The sequence below is a fragment of the Dermacentor andersoni genome, chromosome 10 (assembly GCF_023375885.2).
Source record: "Dermacentor andersoni chromosome 10, qqDerAnde1_hic_scaffold, whole genome shotgun sequence".
Lineage (NCBI taxonomy): Eukaryota > Metazoa > Arthropoda > Arachnida > Ixodida > Ixodidae > Dermacentor > Dermacentor andersoni.
Window position 1 is genome coordinate 68,871,678 of NC_092823.1, and position 22,601 is coordinate 68,894,278.

General features: G+C 49.1%; 2 protein-coding genes across 2 annotated transcripts; one reads left to right on the top strand and one right to left on the bottom strand.

Annotated features, from left to right (window-relative positions):
- The first annotated feature begins 3,063 nt into the window (after window positions 1-3,063).
- LOC140213462 (uncharacterized) lies at window positions 3,064-10,230 on the top strand. The gene is made up of 3 exons (XM_072284699.1): window positions 3,064-3,741; window positions 3,922-4,185; window positions 10,213-10,230. Exons 1-3 carry the CDS (start codon window positions 3,064-3,066, stop codon window positions 10,228-10,230), a joined length of 960 nt encoding a protein of 319 aa, XP_072140800.1.
- Window positions 10,231-10,446: 216 nt separating this feature from the next.
- LOC126544013 (uncharacterized) lies at window positions 10,447-18,646 on the bottom strand. The gene is made up of 2 exons (XM_050191190.2): window positions 17,582-18,646; window positions 10,447-10,785 (listed from the first exon to the last, which is right to left on the bottom strand). Exons 1-2 carry the CDS (start codon window positions 18,496-18,498, stop codon window positions 10,518-10,520), a joined length of 1,185 nt encoding a protein of 394 aa, XP_050047147.2. The 5' UTR covers window positions 18,499-18,646; the 3' UTR covers window positions 10,447-10,517.
- Between the last annotated feature and the right edge of the window lie 3,955 nt (window positions 18,647-22,601).

Below are 22,601 nucleotides of genomic sequence, written 5' to 3' on the forward strand. Positions count from 1 at the left end.
GCGTGGCTTCCTAGTTCGCCATGGTCATCTCGAGTATTTGCCGGTCTGGCGGAAGCCCCGCAGTGTTTTCAGGCTGCTTTTGTGTCTAGAAGCGTACGGTGAGGGGCTAGTTGGTATAGCATTACGAAATCCAAGAAAAAACTGACCACCTTGACCACCTGACAGCTGCTTTTGTCTTTGTGGCCGGTGCGCATGCGTTCTGTTGTTGGTGGGAAAGAGGCGATGGTGCATTAAACCAGTTGTTAGTCTGCGCCCGTGTCGTGTGGTTCTTTCTGTGTCTTGTCCCTTTTTTTGCGCAGTTTTTTCTTGGATTTCGTAATGCTTTTGTGTGTGTGTGTGTGTGTGTGTGTGTGTGCGTGCGTGCGTGCGCGTGTGTGTGCGTACGTGCGTGTGTGTGTGCGTGTGTGTGTGTGTGTGTGTGTGTGTGTGTGTGTGTGTGTGTGTGTGTGTGTGTGTGCGTGCGTGCGTGCGTGCGTGCGTGCGTGCGTGCGTGCGTGCGTGCGTGCGCGAGCGACTTTACAGGAACTTCCGTGAACCAGCAATGCCCAACAGAGAAGGACAAGCGTCTGCGATTCCCGGACCTGAGGCTTGGTATAACCGGAGGTGGGACGCCCTCCTCCTTGCAGCAGACTCGGTATAACCAGAGGCTCGGTATAACCGGAGGAGGTGGGGCCCTCTTTCCGCGAATCAGACTCTGTGCCGGTCACGTGACGTCGACGGAAGTAAGATCCCTCCCACGATTGTAGAGAGCCTATTTAAGGGGCTCCAAAATCTACTTTTTAGATCATTTCATTCTCTTCTCTTCATCTTTCATATACCTTTGAATAAACAGTGCAAGTTTCGCACTAGAAATCGTCTCGTCCTTGCCCGGTCGCCATGGTCTACCGTATGCCTGCAACCCGCCTACAACACCACGCTACCCAACAGTAACGTCGGTCGAGCTTCGATAGGCAGGCGTCGCTACAACTCGGCAGCAGTACGATACGCTACCCTGAAGTACTCAACAATGGGGACGAATGACAGGATAAGAGACGTTTCAAAGCCAGTACACATTTATTCGCTTAGAGCTGAATATACATAGCCAAACCAAATAATTATGTTTAAATGGAGGAAAACTAGAACGATCAACACACAGTTACAATATAGCAATCTGTACTAAGCGTTAATAAATCGCTTTGTTGCGCCCCAAATCAGCCGTGCGCGCTTTTGGTGCTTCCCCCGAAGCAGTCGCCTTCACCAGGTAACAGACGCCGAGAGGAACGCCCGACACCGACTGTGACGGTCAAATAAGAGGCTCTTAGAAGCGACCGCGTCCGCCGGCCCTCCTTTGAGGCGGTAGCAAGCTTGAACTGTTTCGTGGAAGGTATCGTGGAAGGTTTGGTCATGGGAGGTTATGGGAGGTTATTGACCGCAACAAGGTCATCGAAGTCCCTTGTGTAGAAAACTAAAGACGAACAACGATTTAAAAACGAACCTTTAGAGCACCGAGTGCTGAAGTTTCCTGACGTCTACAGACGTGTATGAGCCCTGCCGATACCCATAGGCCCGCCGACCCTACATCCAGATTACACAGGTGCCGACAACACCCTCCTCGATTTTCCGTCGAAGAGGTACGCAGGGCTCTCCACGAACTAAACGGCCGTTCCGTCCCGGACCCCGATGTCATAACCAATAAGCTCCTGTGAAACTTAGACGTCCCTTGGTCGCGTACCTCACGGGCGCCATCAATGACGTGTGGGGGCGGGCAGAGTTACTTGACGCCTGGAAACTCGCCCAGATGATCCTCATTCCAAAACCGGGCAAGGCGCCTGGTGTCGATAACCTTCGCCCAATCTCGCTCACGTCGTGCGTGGGTAAGGTGGCCGAGCATGTCGTACTCAACAGAGTCGGCCGGTATCTCGAATACCGGGACTGTTTCACACACCATATGATCGGCTTCCGACCTGGGCTCTCGACGCAGGATACGATGCTTCTCCTGAAGCACCAGATCATAGACGCCGGGGCCACTTGGAGCACCCGCGACATACTCGGCCTGGAGCTGGAGAAGGCGTTCGACAACATCGAGCACTCGCCAATACTTATGGCGATCGCAGACCTAGGGCTCGGACGCCGATTTTACGAGTTCGTCCGCTCCTTCCTAACCCGTCGCAAGGCCGTGCTTCGTGCCGGAGACCTCACGTCGGAAGTAGTCGAGCTCGGACAGCGTGGCACACCCCTATGCTCCGTACTCTCGACGACGCTGTTCAACCTGGTGATGAATGGGCTCTCCGAACGCCTCTGGGAGATACAAGTCCTCAACAATACGGTACACGCGGACGACATCACCATATCGTGCTGAGTGGGGTCGGATGACTTTATCGAATCCGCTTTGCAGGAGGCAAAGCCACTGAGTCCTACCGCCGAGTCCGACCTCGACCACACGGGCCTCAAGTGCTCCTCCGCCAAATCGGAGCTGTTGTTGTGCTGCCCAAAATGACAAGGCAAAATACCTAAAGGATGGAAACCACCGACTGAGCGCAACATCACCGTCCGTCCGCACAAGAGACGGTCGCCCAATCCCCAGGGTCGACTCCATCCGAGTCCTGGGAAAGTGCTATGTCATGGGAAGTTCGTCCTATGTCACTTTACCTACGTCGCAGTACTGCACAAGTGCAAACAATCAGAGCGTGACAAGCTCAATACACTCATCCGAAAGGTAGTGAAACGGACCCTTGGGCTCCCGATCACCACGCCGACGTATCAACTCCGCCAGCTCGGGGTGCACAATACGCTCGAAGAGATCGCTGAGGCTCAGGAGAGAGCGCAGATGATACGACTGACGATGACCAAGACCGGCCGTCACATCTTGCACGAGCTCGGCTACTTCCCAGCGAACACCCAGGATTCATCGGAGTTTACGCCGGTTCCCCGCGAGCTCCGCGACCTGATCGCAATCGCACCCATTCCGCGAAACGTACATCCGGAACACAATCGAGGCAGCCGCCTAGCCCGGGCCACCGCATTGCTCAAACGCATAAACAAGAAAGCGGACGACGTCGCTTTCGTGGACGCCGCCGCCTACCGATGCAACCGAGCCTTCGCCGTGGTAGCGGTCTCGCCCTCACTACGGAACTCTATACTAAAGAGGTGGATAGAACCGAACAAACTCCGGAGGTGGACAAGCGGCTCCTCAAGCTATGGGAGGCGAGACGCGGCCTCACCAAGCATTGGAAAAGACAGAAGTTCAATAGGAAGCTAAAGATTAAAATAGCCGAAATAACTAAACAAGCGGAGGAGTATGCAACGCAGCTGGCTAGGCAAGGATGGCAGCAATTCAGCAACGCGCTGAACGGCACCCTCAGCACGGCCAGGACGTGGCAGATCCTCAAGTCCCTCATGGACCCGAGCAAGAACAAATCAGAAAGCGGCAAATCGATTCAGAGGCTGGTGCACCAGTACACGGGCACGGACGAACAGCTACTCGAGGAAGTCCGGGTCAAATGCTACGGCAGAGACCAGGTCGAAAGCTACCAAGAAGAGTACCAGGGCGAAGAGAATCCCACCATGGATCGGCCCATAACGAGAGAGGAAGTCGTCGAGGCGATCAGGTCGGCAACAAAAAACACAGCAGCGGGGGCGGACAGAATCAAGAACTCGCTCATAAGAAACCTCAGCGATGGCGCCATAGATCAGCTCACAGCCTACTTCAACAAGCTCTGGCACGAAGGAAAAGTGCCGGCCGAGTGGAAACACGCGGTAGTGGTAATGATCCCGAAGCCAGGCAAGAAACTCCAGGTCGAGAACCTCAGGCCGATCTCCCTCACGTCGTGCCTGGGCAAGATGTACGAGAAAGTAATCACAAGAAGGATCCAGTCGCACCTAGAGAGGAACCAACTGTACCCAGACAGCATGTACGGGTTCCGAGCCCACCTGTCTACGCAGGACGTACTACTCCAACTCAAGGAGGAAGTACTCGAGAAAATGCCGAGAAGTGGCGAAAACGTTGTCATGGCCCTCGACATAAAGGGAGCCTTCGACAACGTGAGCCACGCCGCCATCATGGAAGGCATCAACAACACCAACTGCGGGGGAAGAACCCACGACTACATCAGGGCCTTCCTGAGCGACAGAACAGCGACCGTGGGACTAGGCGAGCTGAGAAGCGACGTCTTCACCACGCCTTGCAAAGGAACACCCCAAGGCTCCGTGATATCGCCCGTCCTGTTCAATATGGCGATGATCGGGCTAGCAAGACGCCTCAAGGAAATCCCGGGGATCCAACACGCGATGTACGCCGACGACATCACGGTGTGGGTCACCCAAGGATCGTTAGGGGAGAAGCAGGACAGACTACAAGAAGCTGCGACCTGCGTAGAGACCTACGTCAGGGAGAGAGGCCTCAGATGTTCGACGGAGAAGTCGGAAATCATCAGGATCGGAAGAAATCCTACCAAAGCCTCGCTGGAAGTAGTTCTAGAGGGGCAATTGATCCCAGAGCAGAACATGGTACGAATCCTAGGCATGTGGCTGCAGAGCAGCCGAAAATGCAGCCATACCATCAGCCTGCTGAGAAGAGCCGCGGAGCAGGTTGGCAGAATGATCAGTAGAGTCTCCCAGAGAAGGTACGGGATGAAAGAAGAAGATACCCTCAAACTCGTCAACAGCCTAATCGTTAGCAGAGTTATGTACTCCTTGCCCTACCACGCAACAACAAAGGCGGAGCGAGAGCAAGCCGACTGTATTCTCAGGAAGGCATACAAGATTGCTCTACACCTGCCCAGAAACGCATCAAACGAGAAGCTACTCCAACTCGGAATCAGCAATACCTTCGATGAGCTTGCCGAGGCTCAATTGGGGGCACAACTCATCAGACTCAGAGGCTCCTCTACGGGAAGGGCGCTCCTGAGAAGGTTGGGTCGGAACACGTGCGGACTGGTAGACAGATACGCGGACGTACCGGACGACCTTAGAAAGACCTTTAATGTAGGACCCCTGCCTAAAAACATGGATCCTAACCTACACGAGGACAGACGAACAGCAAGGGCCGAGCAGCTAGAAAGGAGGCTAGGCCGGTCAGAGAACACAGTCTATACGGACGCCTCCATGTACGTACATGCAGGGAAGCGCTTAGCCGCTACGGTGGTAGTTAATAGCACAGGCGACATGGCCACATGCGCCTCAGTGGAGGTCGTGGGCATAACGGAGGCCGAGGAAATTGCCGTCGCGCTGGCGGTAGCAGAAGGCTATAGGAAAGGCCGATCCCTAAACATCTTAACAGACTCGAAAGACACGTGTAAAAACTATACGAAGGGCAGAATTAGCGGCATGGCCCTCAGGATAATCAGTGGGGCAGCAGCCTCTGCTGAGCAGACACCCATACAACACATAATCTGGGTCCCAGGCCACGCAGGAGTAGCGGGGAACGAAAGAGCAGACAGCCTAGCTCGAGGGCTTACATACCGAGCAGGCATGTCAGATGTTCTGGAGCTTCAGCTCCTAGCATGCGAGGGGGGATACACAGAGACATTACAACTATACAGGGGGACTAGATTCAAGTACCCACCACCACACAAAGCCCTCACTAGGGAGGAAGCAGTCGGGTGGCGTAGGCTACAAACAAACTCCTTCCCCAACTTGTACATCTCTAACAAGATGTCACCAACACAATACAGAGCAAACTGCCCCTGGTGCGGCAACACACCCACACTATACCACATCACATGGGAGTGCGAACGAAATAAAGCATTCCACCAACACGAATTCCCGAGTGCGGAGCAATGGGAGAGCCGGCTCACCAGCAGCGAGCTCGCGGCCCAAAGGGCCTTAGTGCGGCACGCTGCTGATGCAGCGCGACTCAGTGGAGCCCTGGACTAGGGGCCCAACCTTGCTGAAGAGAAGCCTCAAGTCGCCGGCGCCAAGAAGACGACGGAGGCTTCGAATCCGCGAATCTCTTAAACGATCTCATTAAAAGTTTTCTACTACTACTACTACTACTACTACTCAGTGACTCGAGACCGGCCATCAAAGCGTTTAGAGAGGAGCCGTCTCCGACCAGGCGTTACGCGTCGTCCGTGGCGCTGTCAAGCACCCTCAAACACCTCACCATCATCTCGTTTCCCGCCCACCGCCCACGAGACAGTCCACGACGCTGCGCGCGCTTACCGACGGCGCCGTCACCCCGGGCAAACGCGTCTCGATGAGTTGGAGGTGAACAGGGACGCCCCAGTAACGTACAATGAAATCACCAAACACATTTACTTGTGACGACATCTCTTTCCGCCCCCACACCCCAGACTAAACAGGCCGCAGACGCTAACGCTACGCTTTTTACAGACAAATACCTATCCAAACCCCGCCACGTTACACATCATCTACCCGGACGTCTACCCCAACGATGCGTGCCCCTCGTGCGGGGTCACGGAGACGCTCGCACACGTGCTCTGAAAGTGCAGAAACGCTCAGCCCGACTCAACCTCGGACAAGTGGGTGAAGACCCTACGAAGCCCGCTCCTACAAGACCAGCAATGGGCCGTCCAGCAGGCTCGCGCAGCGGCCGCCAGGTACTCTCTGTCGGTCCCTGCGTGGGAGACGCCCACTACGCGCTGAAGTGCGTCCTGCAGGACTTTTATTAACGTTTTTCCAATCCAATCTGACTAGAACCTGACGAATTGTTTCAATATGTCAATAATGTAAAATAAACCCCACTTCATTTCACTCCTACTGCTGGACGCACTCATCCAAGTGGCACGAAGGATACCTTGCCTAAACGCTACCCCGAGTCTCACAACTTACAGCTCTGATAGCGCACTCATCAAGGATATTGTTAGGCAGGATATTGTCTTGGCAGTGCCTGCTGCTACCGCTGTAACTCATGTTTGCACGAATAAGAACTTCGGTTTCCTGCTCAGAGTCTTCCTTTCTCTTGTGATTACTTCGTTGTCTAAATAATTGTGCTTAAATGCATTTCCGAGGTGCCTGACGACCAAAGACAATATTTTTCTCAATCTAGGTAATGACGTCATGGTTTCATTGAATCAGATTCTTTTAGGTGAGATTAGGTTAGTGTATGATAATTATGTGAACTCTATTGCTAGATTATTGCGACATCATAAACATGCCCATTCGGCTCACATCTAAAAATACCATTTATTAGGTGTAGGTTACCTGGCTTTGGCTAAGATAGCTTTTTTATGTGATGCGAATTAGTTCTTTTGGAGTCTTAAGGTATGATAATTGCATGACGTTTCAATAAGTTGGTTGTGACGTCCACGAATATGTTATTGATTCGGTTTATGTTATTATACTTCGGTTATTCAAATTACATTGAAAAACTTATATAAAGATATAGTGAGAAACTCATACTATGGTAACGCGTGCTATGACGTAATTATGAGTAAACTATAATTATGTCATGATTAAAGTCATAATTATACATGTAAACTAGGTTAGTCTAGGTTATGTTAATTATAATTATCTTACTGCGGTAACAGATTTTCCTCAGTCATGATTAGATTGACACCGAGCTTTGGTGTCACAATTGGTTATGCTAATAGAGTTGATGTCACTAAGGGTATGCTAACCATGCAGCTGCTGATTTTGCAGATTGGTGATATCCTAAGTAGATCAGAATGCAATTCTTTATGCTAATTGGTTTGATTGGTTTGTAACATTGAAAACTACGCAAATTAGGCAGGAGAATTCATGATAAGAAGTGTCCGCATTCATGGTTTATATTTTCAAGTCAGTTTGAGTTAGACTATGATGATAGGATTGCACAGCAAAATTTGTGCAAATAATTTTCCCGACATTACGACAGACTACTCATGATGTCATGGTTCACATTGCCTAGGTTAGTTTTAAGTTTAGATTAGGCTAGATTTTTATAAGAATTCGCTTGTGACTTAAGATAACTTCCCGAAATGATGACACAATGCTAGTTAGCTTGTGTTGTCATGATTTGTGATAAATGTGCGGGTTTAATTACGATGGGTTAGCTTATAATTATGCAGCTTTTATGCTACTCGTAAGCACGTGATGTCGTTAAGTGTGCTAATTAGGCCATTCGTGACCTACTGAATAAATTATGACCAAATAGCTTGTTTTGAGGTTGATCTATCTTATGTTAGCATAGTTTTGAATAACCTAATTATGAATAATATGTTGTGATAGCTTCGTCCCAATTATTATAAAGACCGATAGAACCGCAGTAGGTTGGTCGGAACGTCGTCAAATATGTAATTCAGGTTGTTTTAGACTTGTACGTTGGGTAATTAGATTGGTATTGATGGAAAATACAATTAGCCTCGTAAACAAACTAGTTGCGTGCATGACGTCATGGAAGTTGTTACGTCGTGACATTACGGTTTTGGTTATTTAGCCACTCACACTCTACTAATTGTTTGGAAATGTAGGTTAAGCTGTGACCTCACAATTACTAAGGACAATACCGCCTCAAGACGTTGGTCGTAAAGCCACCAAATATAACTAGGCTGGTTTAGGTTGCATCAATACATCTATGCTTACGCGTATATTGAATAGATCCTACATAATAGCTTATTTAATGTATGATATCATGCATGGTAATTAGAAAGCTAGGGGGTAACTTATACTAATTAGGTTTATTTCTATAATTATGGGGTTGGTGATGTTATTAAGACATTTACTTATCTGTGTTAACATCACGTTACTTACTTTCTGACGTCTGATTACTCCCTATTAGTTCAGTTTAGCACAAATAAGGCTAACTGCGTTGATCTTACCATTCCTTTTAGACGACCTAGGTATGCTTTTTTCTCGATGAAGTCAAACAAAATTTCCCTGTGTGACTTAAGATAAGGTAATATAAGGTTATGTAATAAACAAGAAGAAAGGGGGTTAACCGAGGGGCCCGATTTTTATTAGTCATAAGAATCCAACAAACGCTGACACCAAGGACAACATAGGGGAAATTACTTGTGCTTAATAAATGAAATAAAGAAACAATAAATTAATGGAAATGAAAGAGGATGAAAAAACAACTTGCCGCAGATGGGGAACGACCCCACAACCTTAAATTATGGGGTTTTACGTGCCAAAACTACTTTCTGATTATGAGGCACGTATGGAGGACTCCGGAAATTTCGACCACCTGGGTTCTTTAACATGCACCTAAATCTAAGTACACGGGTGTTTTCGCATTTCGCCCCCATCGAAATGCGGCCGCCGTGGCCAGCATTCGATCCCGCGACTTCGTGCTCAGCAGCCCAACACCATAGCCACTGAGCAACCACGGCGGGTGACCCCACAAACTTCGCCGAGGGGCCCGAAAAATCGGGTCCCTCCGTTAACCCCCTTTCTTTTCGTTTATTACATAACGAGGGTCTCGAATTCGACAACATTGATGCCTTCAGGTAGCATGTGTAGGTTTATTAACCAGTTGCCCTCACCCAAAAAGATCACGTTCTCGTGACCCCTGCCGCAGAAAGGATGTTCCACGTCCGCCGCCAAGGTCTGTGAGTGGTGGCGCTGGCTAACACTCGCAGGGTTATACAGGGAAACATAAATACCCAAGAAAGTGGAGGAGAAAGGGCGTCGCGGTAGCTCAATTGGTAGAGCATCGTACGCAAAATGCGAAGGTTGGGGGATCGTTCCCCACCTGCGGTAAGTTGTTTTTTCATCCACTTTCATTTCTATTAATTTATCGTTTCTTTATTTCATTTATTAAGCACAAGTAATTTTCCCTATGTTCTCCTTGGTGTCAGTCTTGGCTTCTTATGATATGACTAATAAAAATCGAGCCCCTCGGTTAACCCCCTTTCTTCTCGTTCATCACCACAAATGTTATACGTCACGCTCACGCGCTCACATGGTAGGAAATGTGGCATACATCCTCATTCTTCTAGGCCGTTCGCCAAGCACAAGTGCTTTATTGGACTAACGTTTAAAAGTAAACTGCGTCCGAAAATGCATGACATACGACATACACACAAGCTGCAGACACGGTAACTTCGGACTGTAATACGAAGGCACCCTTTCCACTCATCCACCCTCAATTCTTCTTATTCTTGTTGGCCCTCCGCCTGGCGCAAGCGAGTTATTGAACTAATTGCATTTCGCCAAGTAGAATATGACAGAAAATTCGCAATGCACGACTTACACACAGTCTACAAACCCGATAGCATCGGATTGTAATTTGAATGTACGAGAAAACGCAATTCTGTTGCCCATGCCCTTTTTCACATGCCCCTTTTTCAGCCGCTGGTTTCTGGGTGAGCATGCCACGAAAAATCGCAACCAACTAGAGGCTAACAGCCTCCCTCTAAAATTCACTTAAAGATGGAAAGCTACGAACCGACCAACTTCGCTAATATAAGCAATGACTCAAGGACAATGAATTTAACTATCGTAGTTGCAGTATCTACATGAAGCGGCCCTCCACGGTTACATTCAAATTCGTTCACACATTATAACGCGTCGCAAACCAGGTGAGTAAAGAAAATAAATAAGAAATCTTAGCAATAAAATTGCAAAGCAGAAATGCACGGGTACATGCGGTTGCATCAAGCACATTTATCTTCTGGCGCCATGCTGCTATTCACGTTGCATGAGAAAGCATTGGCAAACTCTAAAGTGTGCCGTAGCGGTAAGTTGCACAACTCCGAGCGCGGCAGGCTGGAATTTTCGCGGGGACTATCGAGGTCGCTGTACTGGCTGTCGTTGGCGACGCCGCAGTGTCGTAAGCAGAAGCCGATGAAGAATGCCTGCTCGTCGGTCTTCACATAGGGCACGAAGTCCGCGGTGCCTCGATCCTTCCAGTCTTCCCAAGCCCTGTAGAGTGACAGAAAATACAGGCTTTTTAGTGGGCAAATATCATCTCGCACGTAACGTCAAGGATGCGCCGTACGCAAAACAACGCGTGTGGGCTTCTTCAGATAGGCTGGGTCCAGAGATCTGCGTTTTTTTCGTGGCACATCATAAAAGAAGGCTGCTTGCCGCTCCTTGCCCAAGTTCTGCAGCAAGATCGCATCTTATGGTATGTACCGTTCAATATATTGGTACTGTTGCTTGGGCTCATGAGAAGTAAAAAATGCAAGGTTCCCCTTCGCCTAGACTTCTCGCCTTTAGTGGGGCCCAAATATGGCAGCTAAAACATTACACGGTCGGATCCGTCGTTTGCTGCGCGACTAGGAGATCGGTTGCCGCTACTCGTTGTGAGGACGCAGGCGAAAGAAAATTTTCCTTGTTTGCAAAGCATGAAGTAATAGTGCCATGTGTTGCACTGAACGATCCCCAACATGAAATGCGATCTTGCTGCGAGATGTTAGCCAGAATTAAGGATCAATTGGTAAGAGGAAAATCATTTTTCTTATGACCTGCAAGCAAAAACAAAAGACGTTTTTATAGCTGCAAGAACAGCTATCGACGCCTTGGCGCTGCGATTCTTCTTATGTTCATACCACCTGTCATAGAACGCTGGCTTGTAAGCACCCCACTACCTGCAGTTGCTCAGTCAGCAAGCTCTTGGCAGGTTGCCATGAGCACTATGGTATATCGGGCCTTGAGGACTGGCGAGCCTAACGTGACCTACCGCAGAATGGTGTGCGATAACAACTTTCTTCGTGAGAGGTGCATAAAAAGAAAACGTGCCCTTTTTCGTGTTTCACCTGCATGCTTTAAGGCTTGGAAAAAACATTTGTATAGAACACATTGAGCTACAGAAAGCTGGAACGAAAATTTCACAGGGTAGTCTACAATATTTTCAGTTGTACTTGAGCTCATTATACCTTTTACATGTTGAATTATTATTAATTAATTTAATTATGGGGTTTTACGTGCCAAAACCACTTTCTGATTATGAGGCACGCCGTAGTGGAGGACTCCGGAAATTTCGACCACCTGGGGTTCTTTAACGTGCACCTAAATCTAAGTACACGGGTGTTTTCGCATTTCGCCCCCATCGAAATGCGGCCGCCGTGGCCGGGATTCGATCCCGCGACCTTGTGCTCAGCAGCCTAACACCATAGCCACTGAGCAACCGCGGCGGGTGAATTATTATTAGTAATTCAGTGTATAATCAGGTGTAAATTAGGCTTAGCTCATCAGAATGACCCGCCATCTGTCTTGGAAGATGCGATAATGAACTCCAGTAAAAAAAAAAAAGAACATAGCACAGCACACGTATAAAAAAAAAAAAGAACTTCTGACCCAGATGCACAGACTAACCTCGTTTTGGAATTTTTTTCTTCCAAACCCAACGGAAACGCGATTCTCCGGAAGCACCATACCTTATTAACACAAAATTGTCTCGAACCTCGATTGTGTTCTTCCTAGGCGGGCACCAAACATTAAAGACGTAATAATCCGATCCTTCTGAAATAGAGCGCGCATCCTTCAGTGGCTGCTATGCAGCCTGCAACAAATATCGACACAAAGTCTCTCCGCAGATGAACACCACCGCAACCACAAAATGCAGGGAGTCTCCCTTCCGCTGCAATAGCTTGGTGGTGTCGTCTACCTGCTCGACTGCACAATTTGCGGCACGTAACGCATTCGACAGGCACGTACGTTTTCATATGTTTTAGTAACCACGAAGCGTACCCAAAATCTCTCTCGCAAATGCCGCTCTCAGCACAGAGAAACTATGGGAGGTGCACTGCTCCACCTTTCGCGATGCCATAATCACACGGCGACAGCCACCGCGCACAACTTCGGCCAACGCACCGGAAAAGGAACTAAGGGAGTACCCTCGACCTGGCCGCACTGGCGATGACGCCGCCATAGGAGTGCGAAGCCTGTGTGCACGCGTGCGTAATTCTATTCCTACCCAACGAGAAATTTGCTGATACTGCAAAATGAATTGTTGATACCCCCGTAATCAACCAAAAACATGCAATACCTCATACCCAAGTAAAGCAAAGGCTACAAGCGCTCAGCAAAGTGAAGCGAACAGTGCCTGCATTGAGTGAAATCACCCGCAATATGCACAGAACAGTGTACGCTTCAATAAAGAACAAGTCCAAAACAAGCATCCGAATCATCAAAAAACATTACATACCCCCTCAGAAAATGTAGTGGCGGTTTTGCAACAGCTTCGCTAAATTATTCTTAATTCACCATCGTTAAAGCCAATGGTCGTGAATTCTAGTATCGTAATGAACTCCATCTTAACTAAATCTTCCTTATCATGTTCGCTATCGAACATAAGCGAACAATCGGCGAGGTCTGATAAGGGTTTATACTGGTCGGATCACGCTTCATAACATCTATAATGACACCGGGCTGCGTGGAGATCAGCAAGTGTCACAATACTTACACATACTTAGGCGTCCAACCTCCAACCAGAGGAGTTCGTGCATGAACTTCGCACCCTTTCCGGAGGCTATGTATGTATGTATGTGTGTATGTATGTATGTATGTATGTATGTATGTATGTATGTATGTATGTATGTATGTATGTATGTATGTATGTATGTATGTATGTATGTATGTGTGTCTATGTACCTATTTATGTACGTTTATATGTAACCGTTCTTGATCTCACCTTTGTTTGGGTAGTCAGTGGATGAATGAGTAGCGCATTGGGCTGCTGTGCTGAAGTAATCGAGTCCGAAACCAACCATGGGAACAACTTGGGTTGCTGTGTATGCGGCAGTGCGTGCATACGTGCCAATCTTCAACGGACCTCTTTCAATCCGACATGGTCCACTGTAGATTTGGCCCTGGGTTCGCTGTTCGAACGAACACTTTGACGACGACTGGGGTTACTGGGTATGTGCCACTCGGTCTGTTCGTCTCCAATGAAGCTCTCTGATGCCAACTTGCATTACTGTGTATGTGCCAGTTTGTGCGTGCCGCTCTTCACTGAACGCCTTGAGTAACTACGCATGTGCCAGTGGGAATTTGCCGCTCTAACATGACAAAAAGGTGCCTAAATTTCTCCGATCCTGAGCGGGACGGATGCCACGTCACAAGGGTTCCTCAAGGACAGCAACCCGGCATTAGAGCAGAACGCGCCACAAATGCACTGGTTATGTGTCGCTAATCAAAGAAGGTCTTTCACGTCAACGCTTTAGCGAGCTGTGCCATAAATGCACTAGGTACAGGCCACTCTTCAATGTACCTATCACCAACTTGGGTTGCTGAGTGTGTGCCACTAAGCTTGCGGCAAGCGAGGGAGCATTGTCAGCATTCCCAGGCAACAGCGCCCCGCTTCTTGTTTGGGATGCCACACGCAGATTTTGCGGCATTGCAACTACAGTCGGGTACAACTGAAAAAGGCAGTGGCATTTGCACCTCAAAGGCGGATGCCCACGAGCCTCCACTAATGGGTGCGCACTCTAGACTGACATGATGAGCCGGACAGCCGGTGACCCCGTCGACAAAGAACATGGCCACCCGTTCTTCGTGGTGGTCGAGACGTTTGAGCGCGACTTTCTTTAAACGCGGAGGCAATCGGCTGCCACAGTTCGGTCATCTAGGCGGGGTATCTCACGATTTATTAAGCTGTGCCCGATACTAGAAAGCGCAGCGTGTCCAGGAAGGATAGGATGGATGGATGGATGGATGGATGGATGGATGTTATGAGCGTCCCCTTTGAAATGGGTCAGTGGGTTGCCCCATCAAGCTCTTGTTATTTTATGGCCTAATGTCCTACCTATGTTAAAAAACAAATCAAGCACTATTATTTCCCATAGACAAAGTTTCTTAAGCCCTATTGTGAACTCTGTTTCTGAACGCCTCCATTGTTGGTCGTTTACTTACTTTTCGTCCACCAATCTTCCACTCGCCTCCTACTAATCTCTCCTGCGGACATGTTTATTTTCCCCTGCTCTCACCGAACAAAAGGGTTTCAAGGAGGCCAGCGATTCCAATGTCGACCACTGGGTACCTCGAGCTCAGCGCCCCCTGCCGCCGTGCAGGGTGGTGACGCCCTTTGAGCAGGCGCGCGCCGCACTACCGCTATATAGAAACTGTTGAAGCGGCCGTACATATGCCTGCATTAGTCATAGCGCCGCTGTCGTCTTGCCTGGTGTTTGTAATTTACATGGTGCCGCGGACGTGTTCGCCAAGTTTACGTTCCGGGCTTGCGACGCAAGATGAAAAGTGCGTGACGCTTTTGTAGCAGAAGGCACTCCGTCATGCCCGTTTGCGGCACACCTTCGTGTACCAGGTAAACGGCATAAAAGGACACCTATCACTTAATTTCACCGCGACCAAGAACGCAGCACAAAATTGTGCAAGAACCATGTCCTACTAAGCTATTATGCCTAAATCGGCGTCTTCGTGTGAAACGGTCTTCAGGAAATTCTCCGAAGCACTCGGTGTTTGCCGTCGTAGTCATTTATTGAAGGCAATTAGAGATCTGCCGGAACCATATGTTTAATTTCCAACAATCGCTTGCACTGATCATCTAAATGTTACGAAAATGTTGGGAAGTTTTGTCGTGTTGCGCGTAACCATTTACACTTGCACTGATTGCACCAGTCAGGTGTAACGAGGGGGATGGAATATGAAAGTAAAACCGCCGCAGGCGTAATCTTCGGTTGATCGGTTTTCGCGTTTCCAAGAGACACACAACATTATTTTGCCTTGTCAATGATCTCAAATTTATGTGCGTGGCCTCCTGTGGTTTCAGGCAACTGAATGTGTTGGTGAGCTGCCTTCAACTACATCTCACTTATTTCGACGCTGTCTTCCTCAGGTGTTACTCGAGTGACAGCTATATCTTTTGGCAGTAAATATTTCTTTTCGTTTGGCAAGATATGTCACTATACGCTGCTCTTTCTCACATTGCTGTACTCATCTATGGGTTGCTGCACAACAGCACGTAAGACAGATGTACTTATACCATAAGCAAGAAATATTCACAAGCCAAACTTATGCGTTAGGCTAGTTGTCTGCAACGACGGCATTCATTTATCAGTGTTTGTAAAGGTCGTACGAATTAGATAGCGTGCCTTGACTTTGCTTTTCACTTAGAAAAGCTATTAATTTTTTGTATTTACGAGCCAAATCCACGATCTTATTATTGAACGTTGTCGGGGCCATCGAAATAATTTTGATCAGCTGGGGTTCTTAACGCGCACCTAAATCTACGTACACGAGCGTTTTTACATTTTGCCCTCATTAAATTTCGGCAGCCACGGCCCTGATGAAAACCGCGACCTCGAGCTTTGTTTTTGACACTTTGCTAATGTAAGACTGTTTTCGACCACGTGCTCATTATTATTATTAGCTTCCACACTCATGTTTGTACCTCGATAATCACGGTACTTTCAGTTATTGGCAACACTGTCCTATTTATCCACCTAGTTTTGTCGTTTGCTTCTTTCATGGCATCCCTGAAGTATAGTTTTAGCGAAATTTGCGTCAGTCCTATTCAAGGACAACGTTTAAGTATACGCCACATGCGCCAACGCTATTTTTGAAACAGATATGTGAGTGTAAGCGAAAGCGCGGCAAAAATGGCTGGTTATATGCTCGGTTCGAAACCTTCCGGTGTCTTACTGTAGGCGTTACACAACTGTTTTTAACGTGACATCTAGATATTGTAATGCACGCAAGCGTTCAAACTGCGAAAAGAAATACAAATTTTTGCTCTGTCAGGCAGCAAAGGATCTAAATTCCCGCTTGCTGTCATATCGCGCCGTCACGTGTTCTGACACAATATGGCGGCGCAAGCTGACATGTCGCCACCCTGTACAGCGAAGCGTGGTGTCGAGGCACCTTATAAACAACGCGCAAGAGAGAAGCCACGTTGCAGCATGGCGCGTTTCTCAGCGTTCGCATGCACCGTCGCGCCACGGATTTCAGAGGGCCCGTGCAGACTTCAGAGCGGCGGCGCCAGTTGGCGCCGAGTGTTCTTAGGGAAGCGCGGGAGAGGAGCCCCGCCTTCAGTACATTCGTCATACACACATTCTTTCGGCGGTGGCAATATGTTATGTCACTATATTGATTAAAGCTAATGCATTACCTTATACAGTCATCACTAAATGGGTTCTGCCACAATTGTTCTTTTTTGTTCTGATGTCTACTTGGCGGCATGCACAGACAGTCTCTTTGAGGGGTGTTGCTTGTTAGATATGTTCGCAAATTTTGGATATTGCCCTTTCGGCTGTCATTCGAAATTGATGGAGGACGACAGCGTAACCGAGCGGGACACGCTATCAAAAATTCACTTTTCCTCAGGATGCAGCCCTAATTCCAAAAACCTTCACTGAGCAACCTCGAGAGGGTGCACCGTTTTAATAATATGCGGATGTACCTTCTTTTCAGCGTTACAGCAGAAATTTGGTCACGATTCAAACACGGCTTTAACGCAGCAGCAAACTTACGAACAAGTGCCTAAATACGCATGTTATTAGCAGAAAGGGGGCTAATAACATGCATATCTAGGCATTTCTTCATAGCTTTACTTTGTAATGTGCCTAAAGAAGCGTGTTATTAGAAGAAGCCCGGCTCTCAACGTTCTTAATTGAAAGTTGTTGAAATTCTGATAGCCTTTCGAAATGTCAATTTTAGCAATGCTGCTCATTGAGTAACGCTGGTGCATTGCGGTTAAATTCCACATTTGGCTGCAGGGGCAGTGCCCAAAATTTCTTAGTATGGAACGGGAGAGACTCACTTGTGGGCGACCTTGACGCCAATAACGCTGGTCAGAAGGTTCAGCGATGTTTCAAAGTCGAGCAGGACCTTATCTGTACTAGTTCCCTCGCCGCGAATGCAGTCCAGCTCCTCGAGGAATGCATCACGGTCGGCCTGAGTAGAGTAGTCTATTCTAGACAGATGGCCCGATAGGCTCTCGGGCAGCGCGGCCTGCGCGAACGCTTCGGCCACGTACGAGCCCAGGTGGCCGAAAGTGAAGGCGGAAGGCTTGGCTGGTACGTCGAATGGCGGAAGCAGGAGGCTGGGAAGCACGCGCAGCACGTCTTCGGAAGCGTCGTAGGTTGCGCCGGGGTTGAGGTCCAAGATGTGATCGTTGGCGGGAAGCTTCTCCTGCGCGCCGATCAGCAGGTTGGCTCGGAACTGTGCCTTCGACTTGAACGCGTTTAGCACCCAGCTGGTGAAGTCGATGCCGAGACCTTTGAATGCGGTGATATTACGTATGTCCTCCATTGAATTATAGCCAGCATCGTGGCCCGGGACGACGGTGATGTTGCGGAGTGTTCCCACAAGGTTTGCTTTTGTTCGTTCTCGCATTCTGGAAAAAGGGTCGACAAGACTTAACTTCTCCGGTAGCAGGTCGAAGAGGCTCGGTGGAGGAGTGGATTTTTCTTGTCCGAGCCACTCCTGGAAGAAATGGTACTCGGTCATGGTGGGAAGCAGCATCAAGGACAGGTTGGCGCACCCTACCATGCGAGACCGGGACGCTGCTGCCGGAGGCATGTCGTAGATATCGACGAAGGCGTACGATGCGGTGGTCAGCAGGCTTTCGGCAATGATGAAGCGCACGGTATAAGAGAACGTGTCCGGATCCACATTGTAGAGGTACCTTGTCAGTGACCGGAGAGCCAATGCATCTGTTGTAAACAAATAACGCATCCATTCATTTTCATCACGAGGAAACCTTTTCAAGATTTCTGCGAAGCGGTAATATCGAACGTGAAGAATCTGGCTTCCTTCATAGTAGCTCAAAACCTGCGGCAATTTTTCGTGGAGGCTAGGATGTCGGAGTGCTTTTGCCACCCCCTCCATGGTGGCAACAATGGCCTTCGACAGCTTCAGGGCCTTATCCCACGAGGATGTGCGGGAGAAGTACTGGATGATATCCTGCACGATTCTCCTCTTCGGTGGCGGCTTCACCCTCTCTAATTTTATATGAAGCAAGTTTCGATGTTTCGTGTACGAATTGCGCACTACGCCGGTGCCGATGAAGACGGGCGTTCCGCGGTCGAGCGAGAGCCCCATCAGAAATTCCAACATCCCGTCCATAATATTTCGGTCTCCTATAGAAAACCACAATTGCGCCAGCTCATTATCGTTATTAACTATCGTACCTAGGTTGTATGACTCACTGACATAATCATCGATGCACTTGCGATAGGACTCCAGCGGATAGTGTTGTATGGCAACTGGAGACTCGATGACGAATTGGTTTATCATTTCGCGAAATGAGCGCTTGACGCGCTTCGTGAAGGCCTCCATGTAGCTCGTGGACTTCGGGTAGATGGATTTGAAGTTCGCGCATACGAAGTGGAAAAAGTCTTGGCAGGGATCGGCTTCGCTGTCCATCATAAGCCGCAGGTCCGTGTTCAGGTTCATGCATTTGGGGCTGTGGCAAGCTTGGAAGTGTCGCTCAATGTACATTGGCGCGTAAACGACGACCACCGTGCTCGCTAGAGTCGCCAACGTCACCAGTGCCAGCATGTTCTGAGAAAAGATGTCGCCCAAAGGTGGTTTCCGTTCTGTAATGCTTGTGCGATCTATAAAAAAGGCGTACAAATGCCCGTGAATAACATCTTTAGCACTAATTTAAAATTATTGTTGTCTCAGTTTTGCGTGCTTGAGTGTCAGCAATCTTTAGTCCTCCTCACCATACTTCAGTACTGACCCCGAAAAGGCTTCACAGAAAAATCTTTTAGATGAATTTGTTCAAAACAGACTGGAGGAAACAGCGCAATTTATATAGTATAGAAAAAATAACGAACACTGGCCCAAGGGACATATCGTACGCATGCTTATATATGCATGGCCAGCTGCGGCCATGCATAGGGCGAGTGACCGTGGTTTCTCGTATGGAAACCGCTACACAATACCATCCCCCCCTTTTTTTATCAAACGCCTGGGGAAAGAAAACAGCCTTATACATTTCATGATGAGTTCTTACCTGTGTTGGGGAAGAAACACCGTTCCTACACATTTTACAGCTTATACAAGACAAAGAATGTTATCTATGTACATTATATACTTCCAAATGTGTTGTTACAGATATTGAAAACAGTACCCATTGTTTTACATTTCTTCGTTGTAAATTATGAGGTTTTAAGTGCCAAAATCACGATGTGATCTTAAGGCACGCCGTAGTGGGCGACTACGGAAGAATTTCGACCATGTGGGGTTCTTTAACGTGCACCTAAATCTAAGTAGACGCGTGTTTTCGCATTTCGCCTACATCGGAATGCGTCCGCCGTGGTCGGGATGCGACCTCCCGAACTCGTGCTTAGCAACCCAACACCGTAGCCACAATGCAACCACGGTGGTTCATTTCTTCGTTACGTGACCTTACTGCGTACTTTCCTGTGCTGTGTACCTTCTTCATTTACAATAAAAAACGATAACCATTTTACATATTGAAATTCAAAGAGAGTAATCCATAGACTACCTCCCCCTAATAAGAATCTTTTTTTAAATATTGGGTTTTACCTGCCAGAACCACTATTTGATTGTGAGGCACGCCGTAGGGGGGGACTCCGGAAATTTGGACTACCTGGGGTTCTTTAACGTGCACTTAAACCTAAATAAACGGATGTCTTCGCATTTCGTTCCCATCGAAATGCGCCCGCTGTTGGGGTCTCGGTGCTGACGCCCGTTATTGCCAATGGGTCGCAAGCCCCAAGGGTAGCGTTGGCCTGGCGGCCTGGGGCACTGGAAGCATCCGAAGGTCCCGGCAAAGCATGAGAAGACTGGTAACAGAACAACTTGTTTATTCTAACATAGCAAAAGAGCGGCCGGTCAGGTCGACCGAAGTGGAGAGACGGGAGAGCACGTAACTCAACAGTACAAATCGGAGCCTCTCCCTTGGCGTCCGGGGGCAGCTGCTTTTATACTCTCGGCGTCGCGGGCCAGAAGGAAGGTCACGGGATGAGCCCACGCGACGGCGGAGCATGAGCCCACGACGGCGCGCACGGTCGAGCCGAGAGACATGGTGAGCCGAGTGTAGTGACGCATCGCCAACCCGCCGACGGACAGACCTGCTGGCTCCTCACTTGGGGAGCTCCGCTCCCCGGCTGCCGCGCTTTGACAAGCGTGGGCACACACACACACACGCACATACGAAGACACGTGGCACTGAAACACGCCTGGACACGCTTGGCGGGGAGGCGTTGCGGCGGCGTCGAACGGGCCAAAATGTCCGCCGCTTTGAACGAAGCCCCGGCGTCCGTTGCATCCGCGCCGGCATTACCGCGCGTTGTAGGCGAAACGTAACAGACCGCCCCGCCGGGGGAAGGAGATCCCGATGGTCAGGGGACTGCATCCGCTGTCCGGAGGGATGTCGCTCGATGATGCTCATAACCGAAGTCGGGCGTCCTTTGGCGTTTCTTGAGCGCAGCGCACAGAGAAGGCCTCGTTCTCACGTTCAGGTTCACACAGGACACTGCAAAGTGACTTCGGGAGAGTTGACATTTTTGTTCTCGTTTCCGGCAAGCGTTAGAACTACGCCGAAAGTCAACCGCTCAGTCAGCAAGCACGGCACAACCCTCACTAAGCCCTGCCAGGCTCTTTCCCCTTTTATACTGCTGCCTAGTTCCTTACAGTAGTTTAGCAGCACTCAGAACGCGTCCACAAATCGGAAAATTGCACTAGAAAGCACATCATCACTTTGAAACACTACACGAAAGCAATAGGTTAAAAATCCTGCCTCAGGAAGAAAAACATCAGTAACAAGCAATTTTGAGGCTGATTCCCACGTTAGGGGCTTCGACTTAAGCCATCGGCGTTACCGTTGAGACTCCCCTTTTTGTAACGCACCTCAAAGGAATATTGTTGCAAAGCGAGGCTCCAGCGCAGGAGGCGGCCATTTTTGGGAGAGATGGTCTGCAGCCATTGGAGAGGGCAGTGATCCGTTTCAATGATAAACCTCGAGCCGGCTAGGTAACATGACAATTTCTGAACGGCCCACACGATACACGCACACTCTTTCTCGGTGGCGCTATACGCCTGCTCACGACTCGTCAGCTTACGACTAGCATACAGGACGGGGTGTTCTACTTCTCCATTTTCCCGTTGGCACAGTACAACGCCCATGCCTCGCTCACTAGCATCACACTGAACAACGAACCCTTTTGTGTAGTCGGGCGATCGTAGCACAGGCTGGCTTGTTAGGGCGCTCTTTAGGGCGCTAAAAGCTCTTTCCTTTGTCTCGTCCCAGACGACTGTTTGCGGCTCTGTCTTTCTTAGAGCATCCGTTAGGGGAGCCGCGATATCAGAGTACCTGGGGATGTACCTCTGATAGTAGCCGGCGACACCTAAGAACGACCGAATATCGGTCTTCGTGCGCGGTTGCGGGAAGTCTCGCACAGCGGCCACCTTTATTTCAGAGGGGCGGCGACGACCCCGACCAATCACGTGTCCGAGGTAGACAACCTCGGCCTGTGCTAACTGGCACTTGGGAGCCTTGACTGTCAAGCCCGCATCGCGCAGGCGGGTTAGCACTGCCCGCAAGTGCGCCATATGCTCAGGCCAGGATGCGGAGAATATCGCTACGTCGTCTAGATACGGTAAAGCGAATTCTTGCTGTCCCCGCAACACTTTATCCATGAGGCTTGAAAAGCAGTATGGCGCGTTCTTCAAACCAAAACTCAAAACTTTAGGACGGAATGTCCCCATTGGTGAAATGAACGCCGCATACCTACCGTATTTTCCGGTGTATAAGACGCGGTTTTTTTCCAAAAATCTTGCTGGTGCGTCCTATACAAGGGTGCGTC